Source organism: Protopterus annectens, chromosome 3.part1 (assembly GCF_019279795.1).
Source record: "Protopterus annectens isolate FY-2018-M chromosome 3.part1, PAN1.0, whole genome shotgun sequence".
Taxonomy (NCBI): Eukaryota; Metazoa; Chordata; order Ceratodontiformes; family Protopteridae; genus Protopterus; species Protopterus annectens.
This window is the reverse complement of record NC_056732.1, coordinates 1,561,965,943-1,561,985,602: the sequence shown is the minus strand read 5'-3', so window position 1 is coordinate 1,561,985,602 and position 19,660 is coordinate 1,561,965,943. Positions and strand designations below refer to the sequence as shown.

General features: G+C 46.7%; 1 protein-coding gene across 1 annotated transcript in view; it reads left to right on the top strand.

Moving 5' to 3' along the window:
• The window catches only part of LOC122797804 (SCO-spondin-like), a 4,708,783-nt gene that overhangs the window by 2,810,009 nt on the left and 1,879,114 nt on the right, over window positions 1-19,660 (top strand). The window contains exon 65 of the mRNA XM_044066325.1: window positions 13,935-14,105. Coding sequence (XP_043922260.1) covers window positions 13,935-14,105 — 171 coding nt within the window. The remainder of the gene's footprint in view (window positions 1-13,934; window positions 14,106-19,660) is intronic.

The window sequence follows — 19,660 nt, the reverse complement described above, 5'->3', positions numbered from 1 at the left end:
GCCGTCTGTGTCGGAGCGCACTGTTCCTTCGGATCCGAGTGCTTCGGCGCCGGCTCCGATCCACTCTTCGGATCCGAGGGGAGCCGATTGTCGGATCCTTTGGTCGAGGTCGGCTCCCTTCGGCTTTGATGTAGTGGAGAGGGCCCTGTTGAGGGTCTCCGGACCCCGGCACTTGTTTCTGCCCGCCCCGCGCTCCCTCTGCACTGGGCCAGGCTTCCACCATTCGGCCCTTGGGACAGCCCGCTTCTGTGCCCCAAGTTGCTCCAATGGAACAGGTTGCGGCTTGCGAGGAGTCCTCTGACAGCCCCCCAGAGGATGTCCCTCGCAAGCATATGTGCAAAAGGAGGCACATTGACTCCCCCGAGTCTCTCACGGAAGACACGGACCTGGAGGAAGGGGAAGGCTCCCCACGGTCACCCCCCAAGGATGTCTCATTTGGAGACATCATGGAAATGCTCCGTATAAGGGGGGGGTGGTCTGCCCCCAAGTCTTCCTCGGACGAGTCCGTGTTCTTGGAGGCATTTAAAGCGGGCCCGTCTACCTCTTGCGTGTCCCCTCCTGCCGACCCCCTGGTGGACCTCATTACCACCAGGGTGTGGAAGGAACCGGACACCGTGGAGCCAATTCCTAAGAGGCCCGATAGGATCCTTAGCCCACCGTCCGACCGTGCCCATTGGAGTAAGGGGCCTCCGGTAGATGCCATGTTGACGGCGGCGGCCACCAAGAGGGAACTTGCTCAGGAGACTCCCTCAGTCCATCCCCCGAGCAAGGAGTCTCGGATGATGGACCGCTTGGGGAAGCGGATGTTTAGTTCAGCGGCCTTCTCGGTAAGGGCGCTGAACTACTTGGCACACGTTATTAGGATGCAGCGAGATCTCATTAAAGAATACGCTGCATCTCCCCCAGAGTCCATGTCGGAGGAGGACAAGGTGCTGCACTCCACCCACATGGCCACTCTTAGGTCAGTTACTAATACCTCTATGCGGCTACTCTCCCACGCTACGGAAGGCGCCGCTAGAGCCGCAGGGGCAGGCCTAGTCACTAGACGTCAGGCCTGGCTCCGTCACTGCGATTTTTCTGAGCCCTTCAAAGCGTCATTTGCGAATGCCCCCTTTGATGGTTCTGCTCTTTTTGGCAAAACCATTCGCGAAACGTTGACCCAGAGCGAGAAGGACGGGAAGACGCTGTCTGCCGTCGGAATCTGCTTCTCTGCACCCCAGAGGCCCTACTCTAGGAACCAAAAGGGTCAGAAGAAGATGTGGTTCCGGAAGTCGCAGCAGTCCCAGCCTGCTCCGGACAACCAGTCCTTCCGTGGCAGAGGAGGACAGGGAGGACGCCGCCCTAGAGGCAGAGGGGCTCCCAGAAACTTCGGGTCCAGGGAACCCTTCTCTGAACGGCCCGCGCAGCAGCCCTGAGGGGTTGCCCGGCTGCTCCACTCTGGAGGCAGTCGGGGGACGTTTTTCGGGGCACCTAGCGGCATGGGAGTCCATAACATCAGACCGCTGGGTTCTCCAAATCATATCCAGAGGATATCGCATCCCTTTTCTTCACCTCCCAAAGTTGAAGTCCCTCCCAGACGTTCCACCCGGTCAACGGGAGGCCGCTTTGGCAGAAATTGGCCATCTGCTAAAGAAAAGAGCCATCCAGCCCGTCCCCCCAGACCAGATCGGATCAGGGTTCTACTCCAGGTTCTTTTTAGTGCCAAAGAAGACGGGGGAACTAAGACCAATTCTAGACCTTTCTCTCTTGAATCTGGCAGTCCCCAAAGAAAAATTCAGAATGGTCACTCTGCAATCTATTCTCCCCCTTCTGGGAGAAAATCACTGGATGTGCTCGATAGACCTCAAAGACGCGTACTACCACATCCTGATGGACAGGCGCTCCAGGAGGTTCCTCCGCTTCCGGCTGGGAGCCAGTCACTACCAGTTCCGGGTCCTTCCCTTTGGTCTCACCACAGCCCCCAGGGTGTTCACCAAAGTATTAGCAGTGGTAGCGGCCCACCTGAGGCTTCAGGGGGTGCAGGTCTTTCCCTACCTGGACGACTGGCTTCTTACCGCCCCAACAAGGCATCTACTATTATTGGCGCGAGACTCTTTTCTCCATCTTGCTTCTTTTCTGGGCATTACAGTAAATACAAAGAAATCCAACCTGGCGCCCACACAGCTCTTAGATTTTATAGGGGCCAGGCTAGACACAAGGAGTTTACGAGCCTTCCTCACTGCGGACAGAGTTCAAAATCTGCAGCTCCAGGTGCGGGCCATTCTCCACTCAAGTTCTGTTCCGGCGGAGTTGGTCCTGAGGGCTCTAGGGTCCATGGTGTCTGCTATAGCACTTCTCCCTCTTGCCAGGCTCAATATGCGCATCCTACAGTGGACTCTCTTAGTACAGTGGTCTTACCTTGCTCTCCCTATGCATCATCCCATTGCGATCAGCAAGGCTTGCAAGCGGTCCCTCTTGTGGTGGCTTCACTCCCCAGTTCTCCACGAGGGCCGCCCATTTTGTGCTTCTCCCCCTCTCGCCACGGTGAGCACGTACGCCTCCCGCCTCGGGTGGGGGGGGGGCATTTTGCGGGCCGGACCGTCCAAGGCACGTGGAACGACTCAGAGACCTTACTGCATATCAACGTTCTAGAGATGAGAGCAGTGCTCTTAGCGTTGCTAGCACTTCAGGACTTTCTTCCCTTGGGAACAATTGCGATTCAATCGGACAACATGTCTGTGGTCTGGTACATCAACAAGCAAGGGGGAACAAGGTCTTACCCTCTTTGTCGAGAAGCCATGAGAGTTTGGGAATGGGCAATCTCCACCAACTGCTTTCTAATAGCAACGCACATTCCGGGTCGGTCCAACATCCTAGCGGACAAGCTCAGTCGCACCATTCTGACCCCTTACGAGTGGTCTCTCAATTGTCAAGTAGCGGAACGCATATTCGCACGGTGGGGAACTCCTTCATGCGATCTTTTTGCCTCTCCCTCAAACACCAAGTGCGACAGTTTTTTCGCTCTGATACCTCCTCCCGGAGGTTCCCCAAGAGACGCTCTGGTGCATGCTTGGCCACCCGGTCTTCTGTATGCTTATCCACCCTTGCCTCTGATGCTCCAAGTTCTTCAGAAAGCCTCTCGGGTGGGTTGCAGAATGATTCTCATTGCTCCATTTTGGCCTCGACAGATCTGGTTCCCCTTCCTAAGGTCTCACTCGGTGAATCCTCCTTGGATTCTAGATCCCATTCCGGATCTGATATCCCATCCATTCTGCATACCTCCTCCGAATCTGGACAACCTGAAGCTGACCGCTTGGCTGCTCCAGTTCCACTCTTGATCAGGACTCCCGGTATTTCGTCACCGGTTAAGGCAATTCTGGTGGCAGCTCATAAACCGTCCACTAGGAAGGTCTACCGCAGCAAGTGGAAACGGTTTTCTTTGTGGGCGGAGCAGCAAGGCCTGAATCCCTTCACGGTACCTCTCCCCTTAGTGCTTGACTTTCTAACCACTCTTTTTAACGATGGTGCCAGCAGTTCCACAGTCAAAGTACAACTGGCGGCAATTTCTCATTATCACATTGGCCATGACTCTAATCCTCTTATGTCAGCCAAATTGTGTAAGATTTTCCTTAAAGGTACTTTTCTTCTCAGGCCCCCTGTAAAACAAGCGGTTCCTCCTTGGGACCTCTCTTTGGTTCTCCAGGCCTTGACCGCCCCTTCGAACCAGCTGCTACGGTGGATCTCAAGTTCTTGTCTTACAAGACAGCCTTTTGGTAGCCATTACATCGGCCAAGAGAGTTTCAGAGCTTCAAGCATTATCAGCTAAACCTCCTTACTTGGTATTTCATCCGGACCGTGTCTACCTCAGGACCAACCCGTCCTTTCTTCCTAAAGTCGCTTCTGAAGCAAACATCAATCAGTCCATTAACCTCCTGTTTTCTTCCCTAAATATGAAAATAAAGGTGAATATAAGCTTCACTCTTTAGATGTCCACAGGCAACTTAGATTTTATCTAAACAGGACGGCTGGTCATAGGCAATCCGACCAGTTGTTTATTTCCTTTGCAAAATTTAATTTGGGCAAGCCAATTTCTAAAGTTTCTCTCTCCCGCTGGATTTCACAGTGCATCTTATTGGCTTATCAAGCTTCAGGAAGGCCCGCACCGGAGGGTGTTCATGCCCATTCAACCCGGTCAGTATCTACCTCAGCAGCCTTCAAGGCTAGGATTCCTCTAGATGATATTTGTGCAGCAGCCACGTGGGCTTCATCTCATACTTTTATCTCCCACTATAAGTTGGATCTTGCATCTAGGGGTAGAGCATCCTTTGGCTCCGCGGTGCTCCGGAATATCCTTCCATGATGGCCGCCCAAGATTCAGGTAGCTGGGGACTCTGTCCCACAGGTTGCAGACAAATGAATCTCCTACTTCAGATTTAGAAGTTATGTACTCACCATAACGTTCCATCTGAGTAGGTGTATTCATTTGTCTGCAACCATCCCGCCCTCCTATCCCCCTGGCCTTTCAGTTTCCTGCATATTTTCTGTTACCCTTTTCAGGGTGTTGTTGCTGTTGGCAAACTCGATCTGAGGTCATGAGGGTAGAGCAGGGCATTATGGGTGAGGGGAGGAGCTGAGAGCTTGGATCCATAGCTGGAAAACCATGCCGGTTCGGATCCGATATCGGATCCATAACCCACAGGTTGCAGACAAATGAATACACCTACTCAGATGGAACGTTATGGTGAGTACATAACTTCTAATTTGCCCATACCTTACTTGGATAGAAGGAAGTTTCTCTGTTCACCTGTGAGAGAGGGGAGCTTTGAGCAGCCTATCTGTCCCTGGAGGAGTGGTTTCAGCCCAGAAATTAGTAGTTTATTGGCCATTTTGGGCTAATTTCTATCTCTTTCATCTCCCTGCTATAAATACCATATTTGCCCAGTTTTGCGTGCCGGGCAGTGCCTGTTAGCTAGGGTAAAACTATTCCCGGCTCCACAATTTATTTATTTATTTATTTTATTTGCAGTTGGTTTACCAGGATAGTCCATTGGGCCAAGATGAACCCGTTTTCAATGGAGTCCTGGGGAGAAAAGCTCCAGACAATTGATGTTACAGTAGGTTATTAAAGATGATTATACATTGTAACAATTCAAGCAGGAAATACATATTATAAACAAACATTACAATTAAGTTGACAATTGATGAAACTTGTATCATATACACATTATAAGGGGTGTTAGAAAGTTAAAAAGAGAAGTCGGTACAAGTTAAGAGTTAAGACCTCCAAAGCAAACATCCAAGCAACCTCCACCCCCAACACAAACCATGAAACACATACTTCACAAAAACAGTGTGCCATGCAATCACAGCCCTTAAGACAAAATAACATACCCAACATACTAGTAATAGGTGACTATATAGTCAGGCACACTGACGTCCCACTCACTAGGCTGAATAAGGAGAAGGTTACTGTTAGCTGCCTGTCGAGTGCCAGGATCCGCCACATAACACAAGCACTCAGGTCACAAAGTCTCCTCTTCAATTTTTCCCTTGGAACTAGACAAACTTTCAACTTAAGCCCTCAAGCCATTCATTTCTCAGCCCGGCACTTGCTCAAAACTTATAGCAAGCACTTATAAACCCTAGCACTAGATGCTCCTGTACTGTACAGAAGGACAAGGCTCTCTATTCGACCTTACCAGCCATCCAGTAAAACAGTTCACTGTACCTATCCAGGCATGTCCAAAGGGCAGTTTCAGGTGTACTCTCCAGTCCAACTGGTGAATCTGGGCATTTTAGGCAATGTTACAACTGCCTCATGTACACAGACAACCCCCTCCTCCTACCACCAAACACTAATACATGCGAGAGATGCAGTTATACAGCCAGACTAGAGGCTAAGCTTTCTCATCCTAAGACTAGATCAGACAGTCAAGAGGAGAAGGGAAATACTTGCATCACACCACCAGTCTTACATAGACCCTTTAAACCAGCACCGGAAAAAAAACACACATAAATACATGAAAACATACTCGGAGGCTGTAAATAAAAATCTGCAAAACCAACAGAGACCTACAAAGCAAACATCCAAGCAACCTCCACCCCCCAACACAAACCATGAAACACATACTTCACAAAAACAGTGTGCCATGCAATCACAGCCCTTAAAGCAAAATAACATACCCAACATACTAGTAATAGGTGACTCTATAGTCAGGCACACTGATGTCCCACTCACTAGGCTGAATAAGGAGAAGGTTACAGTTAGCTGCTGCCTGTCGAGTGCCAGGATCCGCCACATAACACAAGCACTCAGGTCACTCCAGAACAAGTACAAATATGACTCTGTCATTGTCCATGTTGGTGTGAATGACCTGAGCCATACCTCCCTGGACTACATGAAAAGAGACATGGAAGAGCTCTCTGATCACGTAGCCCAGGCCGGTATGACCCTGGCCCTGAATAGCATCCTGCCCTCACCAAGAATAATACCACGGTATAAAGAAAAAATTCTTGATTTCAACAATTGGTTATGTTTCTGGTGTCATTCAAAGGGGATCCAGTGTCTGTCCACCTGGGATGACATGCTCGACAAGCCACGCTGCTTCGCTAGAGACTGCTTACACCTGTCACCCTTAGGCTTTCGAATACTGGCCAAGTTCTTGCCACCCCCATAGTGCCTTTTTTAGGCAAGGCTCAAAAGACAAACTCACCGCTGTAAATAGCACAAGTAACAAAAAACTGAGGGTAATGTTACTCAATGCCAGAAGTCTAAACCTCAAAATGCATGCACTCGAGGCACTCCTAAGTAAGGAGAAAATCGATATATGTGCAATAACAGAAACCTGGTTTAAGGCTTCAGAGAGCACCCCAGCACTACCAGGCTACATCTCATACCATACATTTCGGCCACAGAACCCAAACCGAAATGCAAAAGGTGGGGGTGTATCCATATTCATCAAGGATACCCACACCTCCAGGTTAGTGGCACAGCACGATGCTTCAGAGATCATCCATGTGCAACTAACAATGGGCAAAACTGCAATTCAAATTGTAGCTTGCTACAGATCACCCACCATGTCCCAGGACCCCCATTCCACGTTTCTGGAAACACTGAGAAACATAAAGATCCTACCAAACACCCTAATATTGGATGATTTCAATTACCCAAACATTAACTGGGAGAACTACTCAAGTACTAACTTCCTTGCCCAACTTTTCCTAGAATTTATAAACTCAAACGCCCTGGTTCAACTGGTCAACACTCCCACCAGAGGTGACAACATATTGGACCTGGTCATCACCAACATGGGTGACCCGTGTTCCACACCAGAGGTCAACCCCTCGCTGGTTAGATCTGACCATAAACAAATCACTTTGGATATCCATTTTCCACCCCCACCCCCGGACAAGAAAACCACCGTGAAAAACTTTTCAAAAGCAAACTTCACGTTACTTAAGACCGAGGTGGAAAGTTTCAAAGCCCCCATGCTGAAGGATAACACTGTCCAAGCTGCAAAATCCTTTACTAATGCATTCTACGGGCAGCTACAAGAATGCATGGATTGTGCCATCCCAAGCAAAACCAAAACTCACCCCTCCAAGAAAAGGAAACCAGTCTGGTGGACTCCTGCCTTAAACAAGCTATACAATAAAAGGAGGAAACTAGTACAGAAAAGAGTAAAATCCCAAGAAGGGAAGACATCTCTGATCAGTATCAGCAAGAAACTACGATCCCTCATAAAATCATCCAAGGCGAACTTTGAAAGAAAAATTGTTAAGGACTCCAAAGATAACCACAAGGCATTCTTTAGCTATGTCAAGAATCTAAGTGGCAATGCTCAGATCTGCTCGGAGTTAGTGCAGAATGGCACAAAATACACTGAACTGACTGATATTGCCAACATCCTGGCAGACAGGTTCAGCGCAAACTTCACCCCCCTCTCAATCCCAAAGGGCCCATAACCATACCAGAAGAATGTAGAGTCCCTGAAATCACAGACACTCAGGTTAAAACAGCCCTCTCCAAAGCCAAAAACACAGCATCAATGGGACTGGACGGTGTCCCAGGCTGCGTTCTACACTAGCTCAAAGACGAGCTAACCCCTCACCTAAACACACTGTTCAAACTCAACCTCTCCACAGGCTACATACCCATAGAGTGGCGCACAGCAACGGTTATTCCGCTCCACAAAGGTGGAGCCACAACACACCCCAGGAACTATCGCCCTATAAGCCTGACAAGCTTGGTCTGCAAGGCTATGCAGCACATCATCATGGAACTCATTAACAGAGACATTGGGAACCTCCAAACACTGGACCCTAACCAGTTTGGCTTTGTTAAGGGAAAATCATGCCTCCTAAACCTGGTGAACTTCTTTGAGACAGTTACCAAGGCTATAGGAGAGGGAAAGGTGGTACACACAGCCTACCTAGACCTCCTAAGGCCTTCAACACTATTCCCCATTCTGGTATTATAGACAAGCTCACCAGCCTGAATATAAACCCCTATGTCACAAGATAGGTTGCCAACTGGTTCACAGACAGAACCTACATGGTGAGAGTTGCGGGAGCTAGGTCCGACTCTAAACTGTTACAAGTGGCGTTCCCCAGGGCCCAGTCCTAGGACCCCTCCTGTTCGGCATATACTTCTCAGAGGTACAGGCAAGCACAGGAGGACTATGGCTGACCAAGTTCGCAGACGACTGCAAACTAGGGCCTATTATTGACTTTCCAGCTGACACAGACATCCTCCAAAAAGGTCTCACTGAGACGGATACCTGATGTCAAAATCATGGCCTCAAGCTAAATGCCAAAAAGTGCATAGTCATCCCCTTTGGAAAAAACAAAGTACCCACAAACTACCACATAGGTGGTAGTCCCCTAAATACGGAAGACGTAATAAGGGATCTCGGGACCCAAGTAGATAGTAATCTCTCCTTTGATAATCACATTGCCAAAGTGGTTAGAAAATCCTTCTACGTGGCCCACCTAATCACAAAAGGGTTCGAATCCAGATCAAAAGAGGTCATTGTGTCCCTCTACTCATCACTCATCAGACCCATCATAGAGTACAATGCCTCATTTGGGATGTACCTTACAAGACACCTGCAACAGCTGGAAAGACCACAGAAGTACCTCACCAAGAGGATCACTGGCCTCAAACAGATGCCCTATGCAGCTCGACTGAGGAAACTCCAGTTGTACTCGGTTGCATACCGCCTACTCAGAGGTGATCTCTGCCTGACATACAAGGCCATGTCCAACCCAGAATTGATGGACATACTCCACCTAAAGAAAACCTTATCCCCGCGAGCCACACACTCTAGGGATCTAAACCTCACCACAACAATACATAGGATGTGCTGGAGGGATAGATTCCTGTCCCAGAGACTTCCCATGCTTTGGAACAAGATCCCAATCTACATTAGGAAGAGCTCCTCGCTAACACTCTTCAAAAGAAACCTTCATGAATGGATGGGAAACAGAAAGTTTACCTCGGGGATCACTTCAGTGGCACTGCTGGACAGAGGTACAGGGAACTAATCTAAGGGGGCAGCGAAAGCCGACACATTCTGGCTAGGCTTATAAATGCCTTTGGGCAGATAGCCTAGTACCCACCTATGAACCTATATGTTAGTTTGTATTTTATTTTTTTTGTTATTATTCTAATGTTTTAATCAGATAGTACTTTTGACTGGTCTCTTTGAATCTTATATGGCTATAAATTACGTACTGTAATGATGAAATGTTGTCTGATGAAGCGTCTGGTTCATGAAAGCGCTTACATATTAAAATTCTGTTGATTTTACTACTGTGCGTCATCTTATTTGTGAATATTGCTGCCTTGTTTCAGTGCTGGTTCATTTATTTTGATACTGTGATTTTTTTGTGTTCTGGCACTGTTAATTGTTGTGGAGATTGTTTCTTGTAGATATAGTTTATTTAATTGAAAAGCTAGTTTCTGCACAGTACCTGGAAACTGTGTGCAGTAAAACTCACAATATCAGCTCATACAAAGGTTTTCCTAACTTCTCACTCAGTGTCTTATTTTCTACTGCATCTTCATATACATAGTACCAACAAAAGAAATATTCCTACACATAATAAAAAGAGACAAAAGAGACGCTGAGTGAAAAGCCAAATCACGCATATTTGTCTCCAAAGCTTTTCCTGTATTTTCTTTTTCTCCCTGTCTGTCTGATAATATACTTGTAGGTTTTATTGCTGCTCCCTCTTCTCCCCCAGTTCAGTAAGGTCCTTAATAGGTTCATAGGTTAGTACTAGGCTACGTGCCCTTTCAGGCCATGTTAAGCCTAGCCAGTTATCCCATGTGAAGCCTAGCCAGTTATCCCATGTGAGAATCAATCCCTGCACCTTATGTCTGTAAGGTAAACACCTTAACCATTAGGCCAACCTCCCACCCTTAATTTAACAAAAGTGCTGGAATCCTGCAGTGGCTGTAATATCACAGCACTTGGCATTGTAAAACATTTCTCCATCACACCTTCACAATACACAAATCCTGGTATTCTGCAGGTAGTATCACAGTTGTCAACACTAAAAATATTCCATAGGAACCCCGTTTCCCCCAACATGGAGCACAATCTTTAACTTAAAATGTGTACTGTACTGCATAAGCAGTAATATACCATAGCTTGCCAATGTATCATGTTCAACATTGCCCCCTAATCCCAGCATGCAGGAGAATCCTTGATAGGTTTTCTTGAATCCTACAGGGGCTGTAGTTTTGCAGAGTTTAACATTGTAAAAGGTTTTGCAGCTGGTCACTACCACCCCCCAACATGCAGCAGGATCCACAGTTTAATAGGTGTGCAGGTATCTTGCAAGGGCTTTAGTATCACAGTGCTTGACACAGAAAAAGATAAGCATCTATTTACTGGATAATTGTGCTGAGAACCAGTTAATATTGTATTGTCCAAATAAATGAATAGACCCAGAGAAGGCTGAAATATCCAATATAAAGAATATCTTCCGATTCCGATTTAAAAATGTTGTATCTGAAGAAGCAGCTTGTCTGCTTCTTCAGATATAACATTTTTAACTCGGAATCGGAAGATAAAAATGTTATATCTGAAGAAGCAGCTTATCTGCGAAAGCACTAATGTCTTGTTAATAAACAGAAGGTATTCTTTATACTGGATATTTCAGCCTTCTCTGGGTCTATTCATTTATCTGGACAGATTCATTTTGTTATTTACGGACCCGGTTACTCCTTGAGGTTGGTGCTTGCTTTTGTGATAATATTGTATTGTGTTCAGATGAGGCAGAAAGTCATATGCATTTTGGTATGAGGCTGTATTACTTATCTACATAGAACCTGCACCCTTTTACTTGCAGTTAATGTTATAAGGTACCCTGGACATTTAAAAGTAGGCAGTCTTCCCTTTGCTCCAGCTATGGGTTCACTTTTATTTCACAATGTTTGTTGCTAGTATGGCAAAAGATGTTCACATATAATTATGAATGATGCTATCAGGATGACTTCCAAAAGAATTACCCATTTTTTGATTGTTGAAAATTCAAAAATGTAATATCCTGTTTACTTTTGTAACTCTCTGTTGACAGGCGGTTTATTGCATTTTTCATACTTTAGCCGTGTACCATTTATATGGCTTTGCTCCTGGTCATGTCTGAAAAGGCCCTTCGACTACCCTACGTACGCAGTTAGAAAACAAGCAAACATATAAATAATGACCAAAAGACCAACTAACAGTGTCTTAGGTACACGTGACTCAGTGATTCATAAAACTGCTTCTGCACTAAGAAGGTTAAGCAGTCATTGTTAATCTGCTTTTCAAATTAGAGATTTAGCAGTAGGGTTAAACAGATATGTATGGTGTTACTTGTATAATGTTGCCATTGCCAGTGCCAAGGGGAACAATTTTTGTTGCAGTATGCCTTCAGAGATGCAGTGTAACATGGTAGAAATTTCCATGATTCTTGCCAGAAATGCAGATACCTGTGTCTCCCTTTCCATGATACCCAGGGAACTCGAGGAATTTTTACATAAAATTCATCCTGAAGTCATTGAAAATGTCATTATTTATGATTTTGTTTAGCCTACTACTGACTTGAATAAGTATAGCACTAACAATGCGTATATGACAGTGGTACATTACCCAGAGATGTCTATAGAATAACATGAACTGACATGCAGTTCCATAGTTCCTTTCAAAAGTAATGTAGCTTAACACATGCGCAATCATAAATTCTTTAATGGTGTGACTACAACCAACCCTTCTTCACGTATAGTAGTTAATAATCTTGTTCACCAGACCTATGAACCTTCTCATTCTAATTTTGACCTATTAATTTCCAAATATACTCTGTCTGTTCTTATGCCATTGGCCTTGCTGTTCCTCATTGCAGCTTTGTTTTCCTGCCTAGTCTTTTTTTTTTGTGTCTCCTGCTCATCTGCCTAGCCTTTGTTCGTAATCTCCATTTCTCTTGTAGTACATATTGCCAGTGCCTTCAACTGAATGGCTCAAGCCCTGGGTGTCTGAATCCCTCTCCTCAGCTGAAGACCTTACTTTTTTTCATCCTAAAAATCTTCCCGATGCCATCATTACACACATCTCTGTATACGAGAAAGAATAGGAGTAAAACTAGTACAATCAAATGAATCAAAAAGATAATATAAAATAATAGGCTGAATTTCAGTGTCTATATCAGATAGTTAATGACAAGAAAATAGTTGTTAGTAGGTGAAACATAGATGAAGAAAACCGAAAACTGCAGTCCCCAGTATAGCCTAATCAGAACATTTTGCTGGAAGACTTGACATCATATTCTCACAAAAAAACGAAACTCTGCTGGTGTACTGCAGGTAGTAATAACAACTACCTCAGATGACCTATGGAAAACTGGTGTGAGTGATTTACTTTGTCATTTCTTGTAAATACTTTTTTCACTAACATCTGAAAGGAGAGAGGACTCTACAAACCTCATCCCCCAGGAAGAGACAAAACCGCCTGTTTTCTTTCACTAACTTTAACTGACTCTGACTTCACATCAACTTGGGGTAAGTTGTATCTTTCTGATTGAGTGGTCATAATTGAATCATTTAGCAAGGATTCACAGAAACATTCCTTGGCTATTTTCTTCTGTTTCAGTCTGTTATCATTTTCTCAGTAGCATCCTGCACATCAGTGCATTAAACCATGTATATTCGTGTGCATCAGAGGTGTAATTTGAGGAAACTGCTTCTGTACAGCTTGTACAATGCAAAATTAATTCTGAACCAATTCGCTGAGCACAGCTGAGAGAAGCTCAGCTCTCCGCTCTCTGTTTTCCATATTAAATCCAGCAGATGTGGTTTCTAAGTGCATGTTGGCAGTGATTCTAATCTTCAGGGAGATTTCTTCATTTTTCATGTTTGCACAACTGTGTAGTTGGTATATATGAGTTAAGTGGTGTGTGGGAGTTTGCCCTCCACTTGGGGGGTGCTTTCCCTTGAAAAAATACTTTAATTTCATTTTTTAATCAGGTTTATTTCCCAACCAGTTGTGCTTGAGGAGTTGGTTCCTCACTCAGTTGTAACTTAACTAGTTGTAGTAGAACACCGAGAAACATATGGGGATGGGATTGCACTAGAACTTTAGAATATTTGCAACTTCTACATAATAAGTTGTGATATTTAGAAGTATTCGAGTCTAAATAGCTGACAATTATGTGAGAGCTTTTGCGTCTACTGTAGTTATGAAATGTTGTCTAACATTATTGAAGTTGTTTTACAATTGTCTCAGATTGCATTAAGCTGTTAATACCCAGATTTTTAGAAAATGTTACTGATATAGCTTGCAGTTGATTGTGGTTGGAATGAGGAGTGACTAGGCAGCTTTTTATAGAACATTACTGATACTGTCGTGTATGGCTGGAATTACCTATGAACTGGTAATGTTTTTATAATGTGTTGTTGAACCTGTTTGCAGTTGATTGTGGCTGGAGTGTCTGGACATCTTGGAGCTCCTGCAGTAAAACCTGTGATGTGGGAACTCGACGGCGCTACCGATCTGGTACCAATCCTCCTGCTGCCCATGGAGGGAAGGACTGTCAAGGATCAAATATACAAATAGAATTCTGCAGCCTGAAGCCATGTAAACGTAAGTCTGAACCAAGCAGAATCCTAAAATTGTTTATGGAGCATCCAGCTTCTATTCAGTTAGACAGGTTCAAAGTTATCTGAAGCACAAAAAAAATGAAGCTCATTTCAGTATTTCCATTATAGTGACAAATGTGTATTCTTGAGGTGGCTAGACTATCTACATTTTTTTCATAATGGAATGAACATGAAAATAAGTGTTTGAAAAAGTCAATTTGTTTTAAGCATGCTAACAAGACTGTTGTTGACCTCGCACTCTTGTTATATGTAACAGTTTATGGAAACTTTGAGATACTCTTGAATGTTTTAATTTATTTGGAGACATATGTTAGTTCTCATCACTAAAACAACCTGGCTTCCAACTATATATACTATTTATTTATTCATTCATTCATTCATTCATTCATTTATTTATTTATTTATTGACATTAGATGTTATGTGATCCTATCTCGCCTACATTCTGACTGATGGGTTCGGAGCCGATCCTCGGCTCCGACTCGGCACGCTTATGCCAAAGAACGAAGTCTCTTATTGGCTGAGCTTACTATATCCCAGGATGCACTACTACCAGTCCCCCAGATCTCGTTTGCCGCTAACAAGCAAAGACGTGGTCTCGAGCTTGGCTGAGCTAAGTAGTGTTTTTTTCACTTACTTTCCTGTCAGGGATTTCCTAAAATTTCAACAAAAAGCTGTTTTAACGGCTATCTTGTGTTTTTGTGTATGAGTGGATATTTTTTGTAAAAGTTTTGTGTGGTGATTGCGTATTTTCTGACTAGAGGTCCCCTTTGAGCTGAAGGGCCTTCCCCTGTCAGTCAGTTATCATTCAAGTCCCGTTTTATTTTAGGGTTCTTGGATCCTTTTAGTTATTTTTCTATTGTGACAGTCTTTGGTTTAAAAAAAAAAAAAAAAAAAAGAATTTTTTCTGTGATAGTTAGTGTGTTTTGTTTTTGCTGTTCACTAGATTGGTTGCCATAATGTCACAGGCTCCTAGGCCTTCAGGTTTTAAGAAGTGCACTAAGTGCAGTTTCAAAATGTCAATAACAGATGACCATTCTCTCTGTGTGTACTGTTTGGGCACCAAACATTTGCAGGAGTCCTGTAGCGTGTGCCACGCGTTTTCCTCGAGGGTCCTCCAAGAGAGGAAAAATAAACTTATTTTAAAAGGCCTTATTGAACCCTCATTTGAAGAGGCATTAGCTTCCTCTCCTTCTCCTGCAAAGAAGAAAAGGGCGTCGGCTCCGACCAGCCCATCGGAACCGACCGCCAAAAGACATAGGCAGGCTTCTCCTTCGGCTCCACGGACTTCGGAGCCGAGGGCGGAACGGTCTGCCTCGATGCCTCCAGCCTCGACTCCTCTGGGTTCGGAGCCGACGGCTGGGGCCTCGAGAGGCGGGTCACCTTCATCAGCTCCACTGATCTTGGAGCAGATGAAGGTTGTCCACTCAGACACTTCCTCCTCGGCGCCGAAGCCCTCTTCGGCACCGATGGAAATTGGTTTGGACACTCCTTCGGCGCCGATAATTATCGAGTCGATTCGGAGCCAGTCCCCTAGTCCCTTGGAGCCGTTGGAGAGGCCTACTCGGACCCATTCGGTCTCTTCCAGGTCATCAAGGATGTCAGATTCGGACATAGACAGGGTACTCCAAAGGCTTTTCCAGTCCCCAGTCTTTCAGAAATTTGTTTCGGCTCCGACCCAATTGGCTTCGGAGCCGATAGCCCATTCCATTGCCATTCCTCCTCCAACCGCTTCGGCTCCGTCGGAGCAGGTGCTGGTGGAGCCAGTGGAGATCCTAGGGTCGGCTCCGACCCTTACTCCAACCCCAGCCTTCGGGTCGGAGTTTAGCACATGGACTTCTTCGGTCGGGCCCGGGGGTGACGTTTCGGGACCAATGCAGTCGGTTCCAAGCCTCCCTCTTGGTGCTTCGGCCGCGGGACTTCTGTCTGCTATCATGGCTCCGGAGACTGGACCCTCCCAGGATTCTGGGGGTCCGGCCTTCAGAGCTATGAGGAGTGCCTTGGCCAAATCTTCTTTGGCCATCTCTACGGCTTTACCGGCACCTTCCCTGGGCATGGAGACTGGGTCTTTGGCAGTTCCCCTGTCTCTAGGCAGCGGAGCGCCGGGGCCTGAGGTTACCCCACTGGGGTTCCCTCCTCCTGAGGGTCTTTCGGAGTTGTCTTCGGAGGAGCCCCCAAGGAAGAGATCGTGCAAGAGGAAGCACGTAGACTCCCCCGATGAGTCTCTTACATCGGACACTGATCTTGATGATGCGGAGGGGTCCCCAAAGTCGTCCTCGGATGATGTCTCATTTGCAGACATTCTAGAGATCCTCAAGCAACGAGGCGGCTGGAATTCCAAACCCCCCTCCGCTGATGAGTCGGTGTTCCTCAAGGCCTTCGGCTCAGCCCTCCGCCTCCTGGGTGTCTCCGCCTTTGACGAGCTCCTGGATTTGGTTTGTCGGAGGCGTGGGAACATCCAGATACTGTGGAACCAGTGCCTTCTCGCCCTAACAAATTTTTGTCTGCCCCACCCGAGAAGGAGTTCTTAACGAAAGGCGTGGCTGTAGATGCCATGGTGGTGGCATCTGCTACCCAGCAGGACGTGGCAGAGGCTTCAACATCCGTCCATCCTCCTAATAAGGAGTCTAGGAGCATGGACCGGTACGGGAAGCGCACCCTGAGTTTAGCGGCCTTTACTCTGAGGTCCCTGAATTATTTGGCACATTTCACCAGACTACAGAGGGATCTGGTCAAGGAGCTCTCAGACTCCCTCTCAGGTAACCTACCTGAGCAGCTAGCCCAGTCGGTTAGCTCTCAGTTGGCTATCCTTACCTCGATTTCTAACTCGTCCATGAGGCTCATTTCATATGCGGCTGAAGGGGCGGGCAGAGCGGCAGGCACAGGCGTGGCTCTACGAAGACAAGCCTGGCTCCGTTTGTGTCATTTCGCGGAGGCCTTCAAGTCTTCCTTTGCCGACGCTCCCTTTGATGGGTCTTCTTTGTTTGGACCCAAGGTAAAAGACACTCTTACCCGCTGTGAGCAGGAGGGAAAGACTTTATCTGCCGTAGGAGCACGATTTTCCACTCCCTTTCAGCCTTATCCCAAGGCTAAAAGAGGAGGGAAGATGTGGTTCCATAAATCACAGAAATTCTTTCCTCAACAGCAGGAAGATTCCCCTTCCAGAGGCAGAGGAGGGGGAAATTTTTCTGGGAGACACCGTCCCAGAGGCGGCAGAGGCCCCCGCAACACTGGAGACCGCGAGTCCTTTCGTGGCTCTTCAGCCTCCCACACTCCATGAGGGATTGCCCGGCTGTGCTGCTCCGGAGCCAGTCGGGTGCCGTTTTTCCAAGCACCTAAAAGCCTGGGAGTCTATTACTCAGGACAGCTGGGTGCTTCGGATTATTGCCGGAGGTTACACCATTCCCTTCACACGTCCACCCCCACCGTCCAAAAAAATCCCGGACCCACCACCCAGTCAAAGGGAAATTGCAGCCGTAGAAGCTTCAAAGCTGCTAGAAAAAGGAGTCATCCAACCGGTCCCCACAGACCAGATCGGATCCGGAAATTACTCAAGGTTCTTTTAGTGCCAAAAAAGACAGGGGACCTGAGACCCATTTTGGATCTCAGCAAACTAAACCAGTCCGTCATGAAGTCCAAATTCGAATGGTCACTTTACAATCCATTCTCCCATTGTTGGAGAAAGATGTTTGGATGTGCTCCATAGATCTCAAGGACGCCTATTATCACATACCGATACATCAGGTGTCCAGGAGGTATCTGCGCTTCAGCCTGGGAGACAGTCATTTCCAATTTTGTGCACTGCCCTTTGGTCTCACCACAGCCCCAGGGTGTTCACCAAGTGTTTGGCAGTAGTGACTGCTCACCTGAGGAGTCTCGGATTCCAAGTGTTTCCCTATCTGGACGACTGGCTCCTGACTGCCACCACCAGGCATCTACTACTAGAGAACCTACAAGCCACCATCTCCTGGGTGCTTCCCTGGGAATTACATTCAACTGGTCAAAGTCTGTCTTGCTGCCTTCTCAGCGCATAAGATTCATAGGAGCAGAGATAGACTCAAAATTAATGCGAATCTTCCTTCCTACCGAAAGGATACAAACATTACAAGATCAAGTCCGAGCCCTGCTTCTAAGATCCAAAGCCCCAGCCAGGATGGTCCTGCAACTTTTAGGTTCAATGTCTGCCACGGTTCTCCTAGTTCCTCTGGCAAGGTTGCACATGAGGATTCTCCAGTGGCTATTATCGACACAATGGTCTTTTCAGGATCTCCCCCTCAATCATCACATACTGATTACAGAAACGTGCAAACGGGACCTCCGCTGGTGGCTTCTGCCATCCAATCTGAATCAGGGAAGACCCTTTGTTATACACCCTCCGGTGGCCACCTTGACAACGGATGCCTCCCAGACGGGGTGGGGGGGGCATTGTCTGGGCAGGTCAGTTCAAGGTTCTTGGCTTCCAAACGAAACATTTCTCCATATCAATGTGTTGGAAATGAGGGCTGTACTTCTGTCCCTACAAGCCCTCCACAAGTTTCTCCCTCAAGGCATTATCGCCATCCACACAGACAACATGTCGGTGGTCTGGTATCTAAACAAACAGGGAGGGACCAGATCTTATCCCATTTGCAGAGAGGCCATGAGGGTGTGGGAATGGGCAGTGGCTACCAAGCGCTTCCTGGTAGCGACCCACATTCCAGGAAAATCCAATGTATTAGCAGACAGACTGAGCAGGACTATTCTCTCTCCTCACGAGTGGTCTCTGAACGAAACAGTAGCAGCTCAGATTTTCAAAAGGTGGGGGACTCCGTGCTGCGACCTGTTTGCAACACCACGAAACACGAAGTGCAAAAGGTTCTTTTCCTTGACCCCGCGTCAAGGGGAGACAGCTGCGGATGCTCTAGTCCAACCTTGGCCAACAGGACTTCTTTATGCTTTCCCTCCGATTCCACTCCTCCCCAAAGTCATCCAGAAAGCTTCCCAATTGGGGTCCACAATGATTCTAATTGCCCCGTACTGGCCTCGTCAGGTATGGTTCCCCTACCTACCGAAATATACCCTGGACGGTCCTTGGTTCTTGGATCTAATTCCGGACCTTCTGGTTCATCAGTCGGGACAACAGCACCAGTCCCTTCACACTTTGAAATTAACAGCTTGGCTCCTCCTCTTCCGACTTTAGTCAGAAATCACACCTTGGACCCGGAAGTTATTCACATTTTATCTTCAGCCCACAAACCCACCACTAAGAAATTGTATCACAGTAAGTGGAAGAGGTTTGCTATCTGGGCTCAACTCAGAGGCTTAGACCCTATTACTGCCCCGATACCAGAGGTCTTGAAAATTTAACATCCTTGTTTAATCAAGGATCTTCAGTCTCTACTATTAAAGTCCAACTAGCAGCTATCTCCAAATTTCACGATTCCATAGACCCACCGTTGATGAGCAGCAGATTATGTAAAACTTTCATGAAAGGTGCTGTGCTTTTAAGACCCCCAGTTTTCCATCCTGCGCCTCCGTGGGATCTTGATTTGGTACTACGT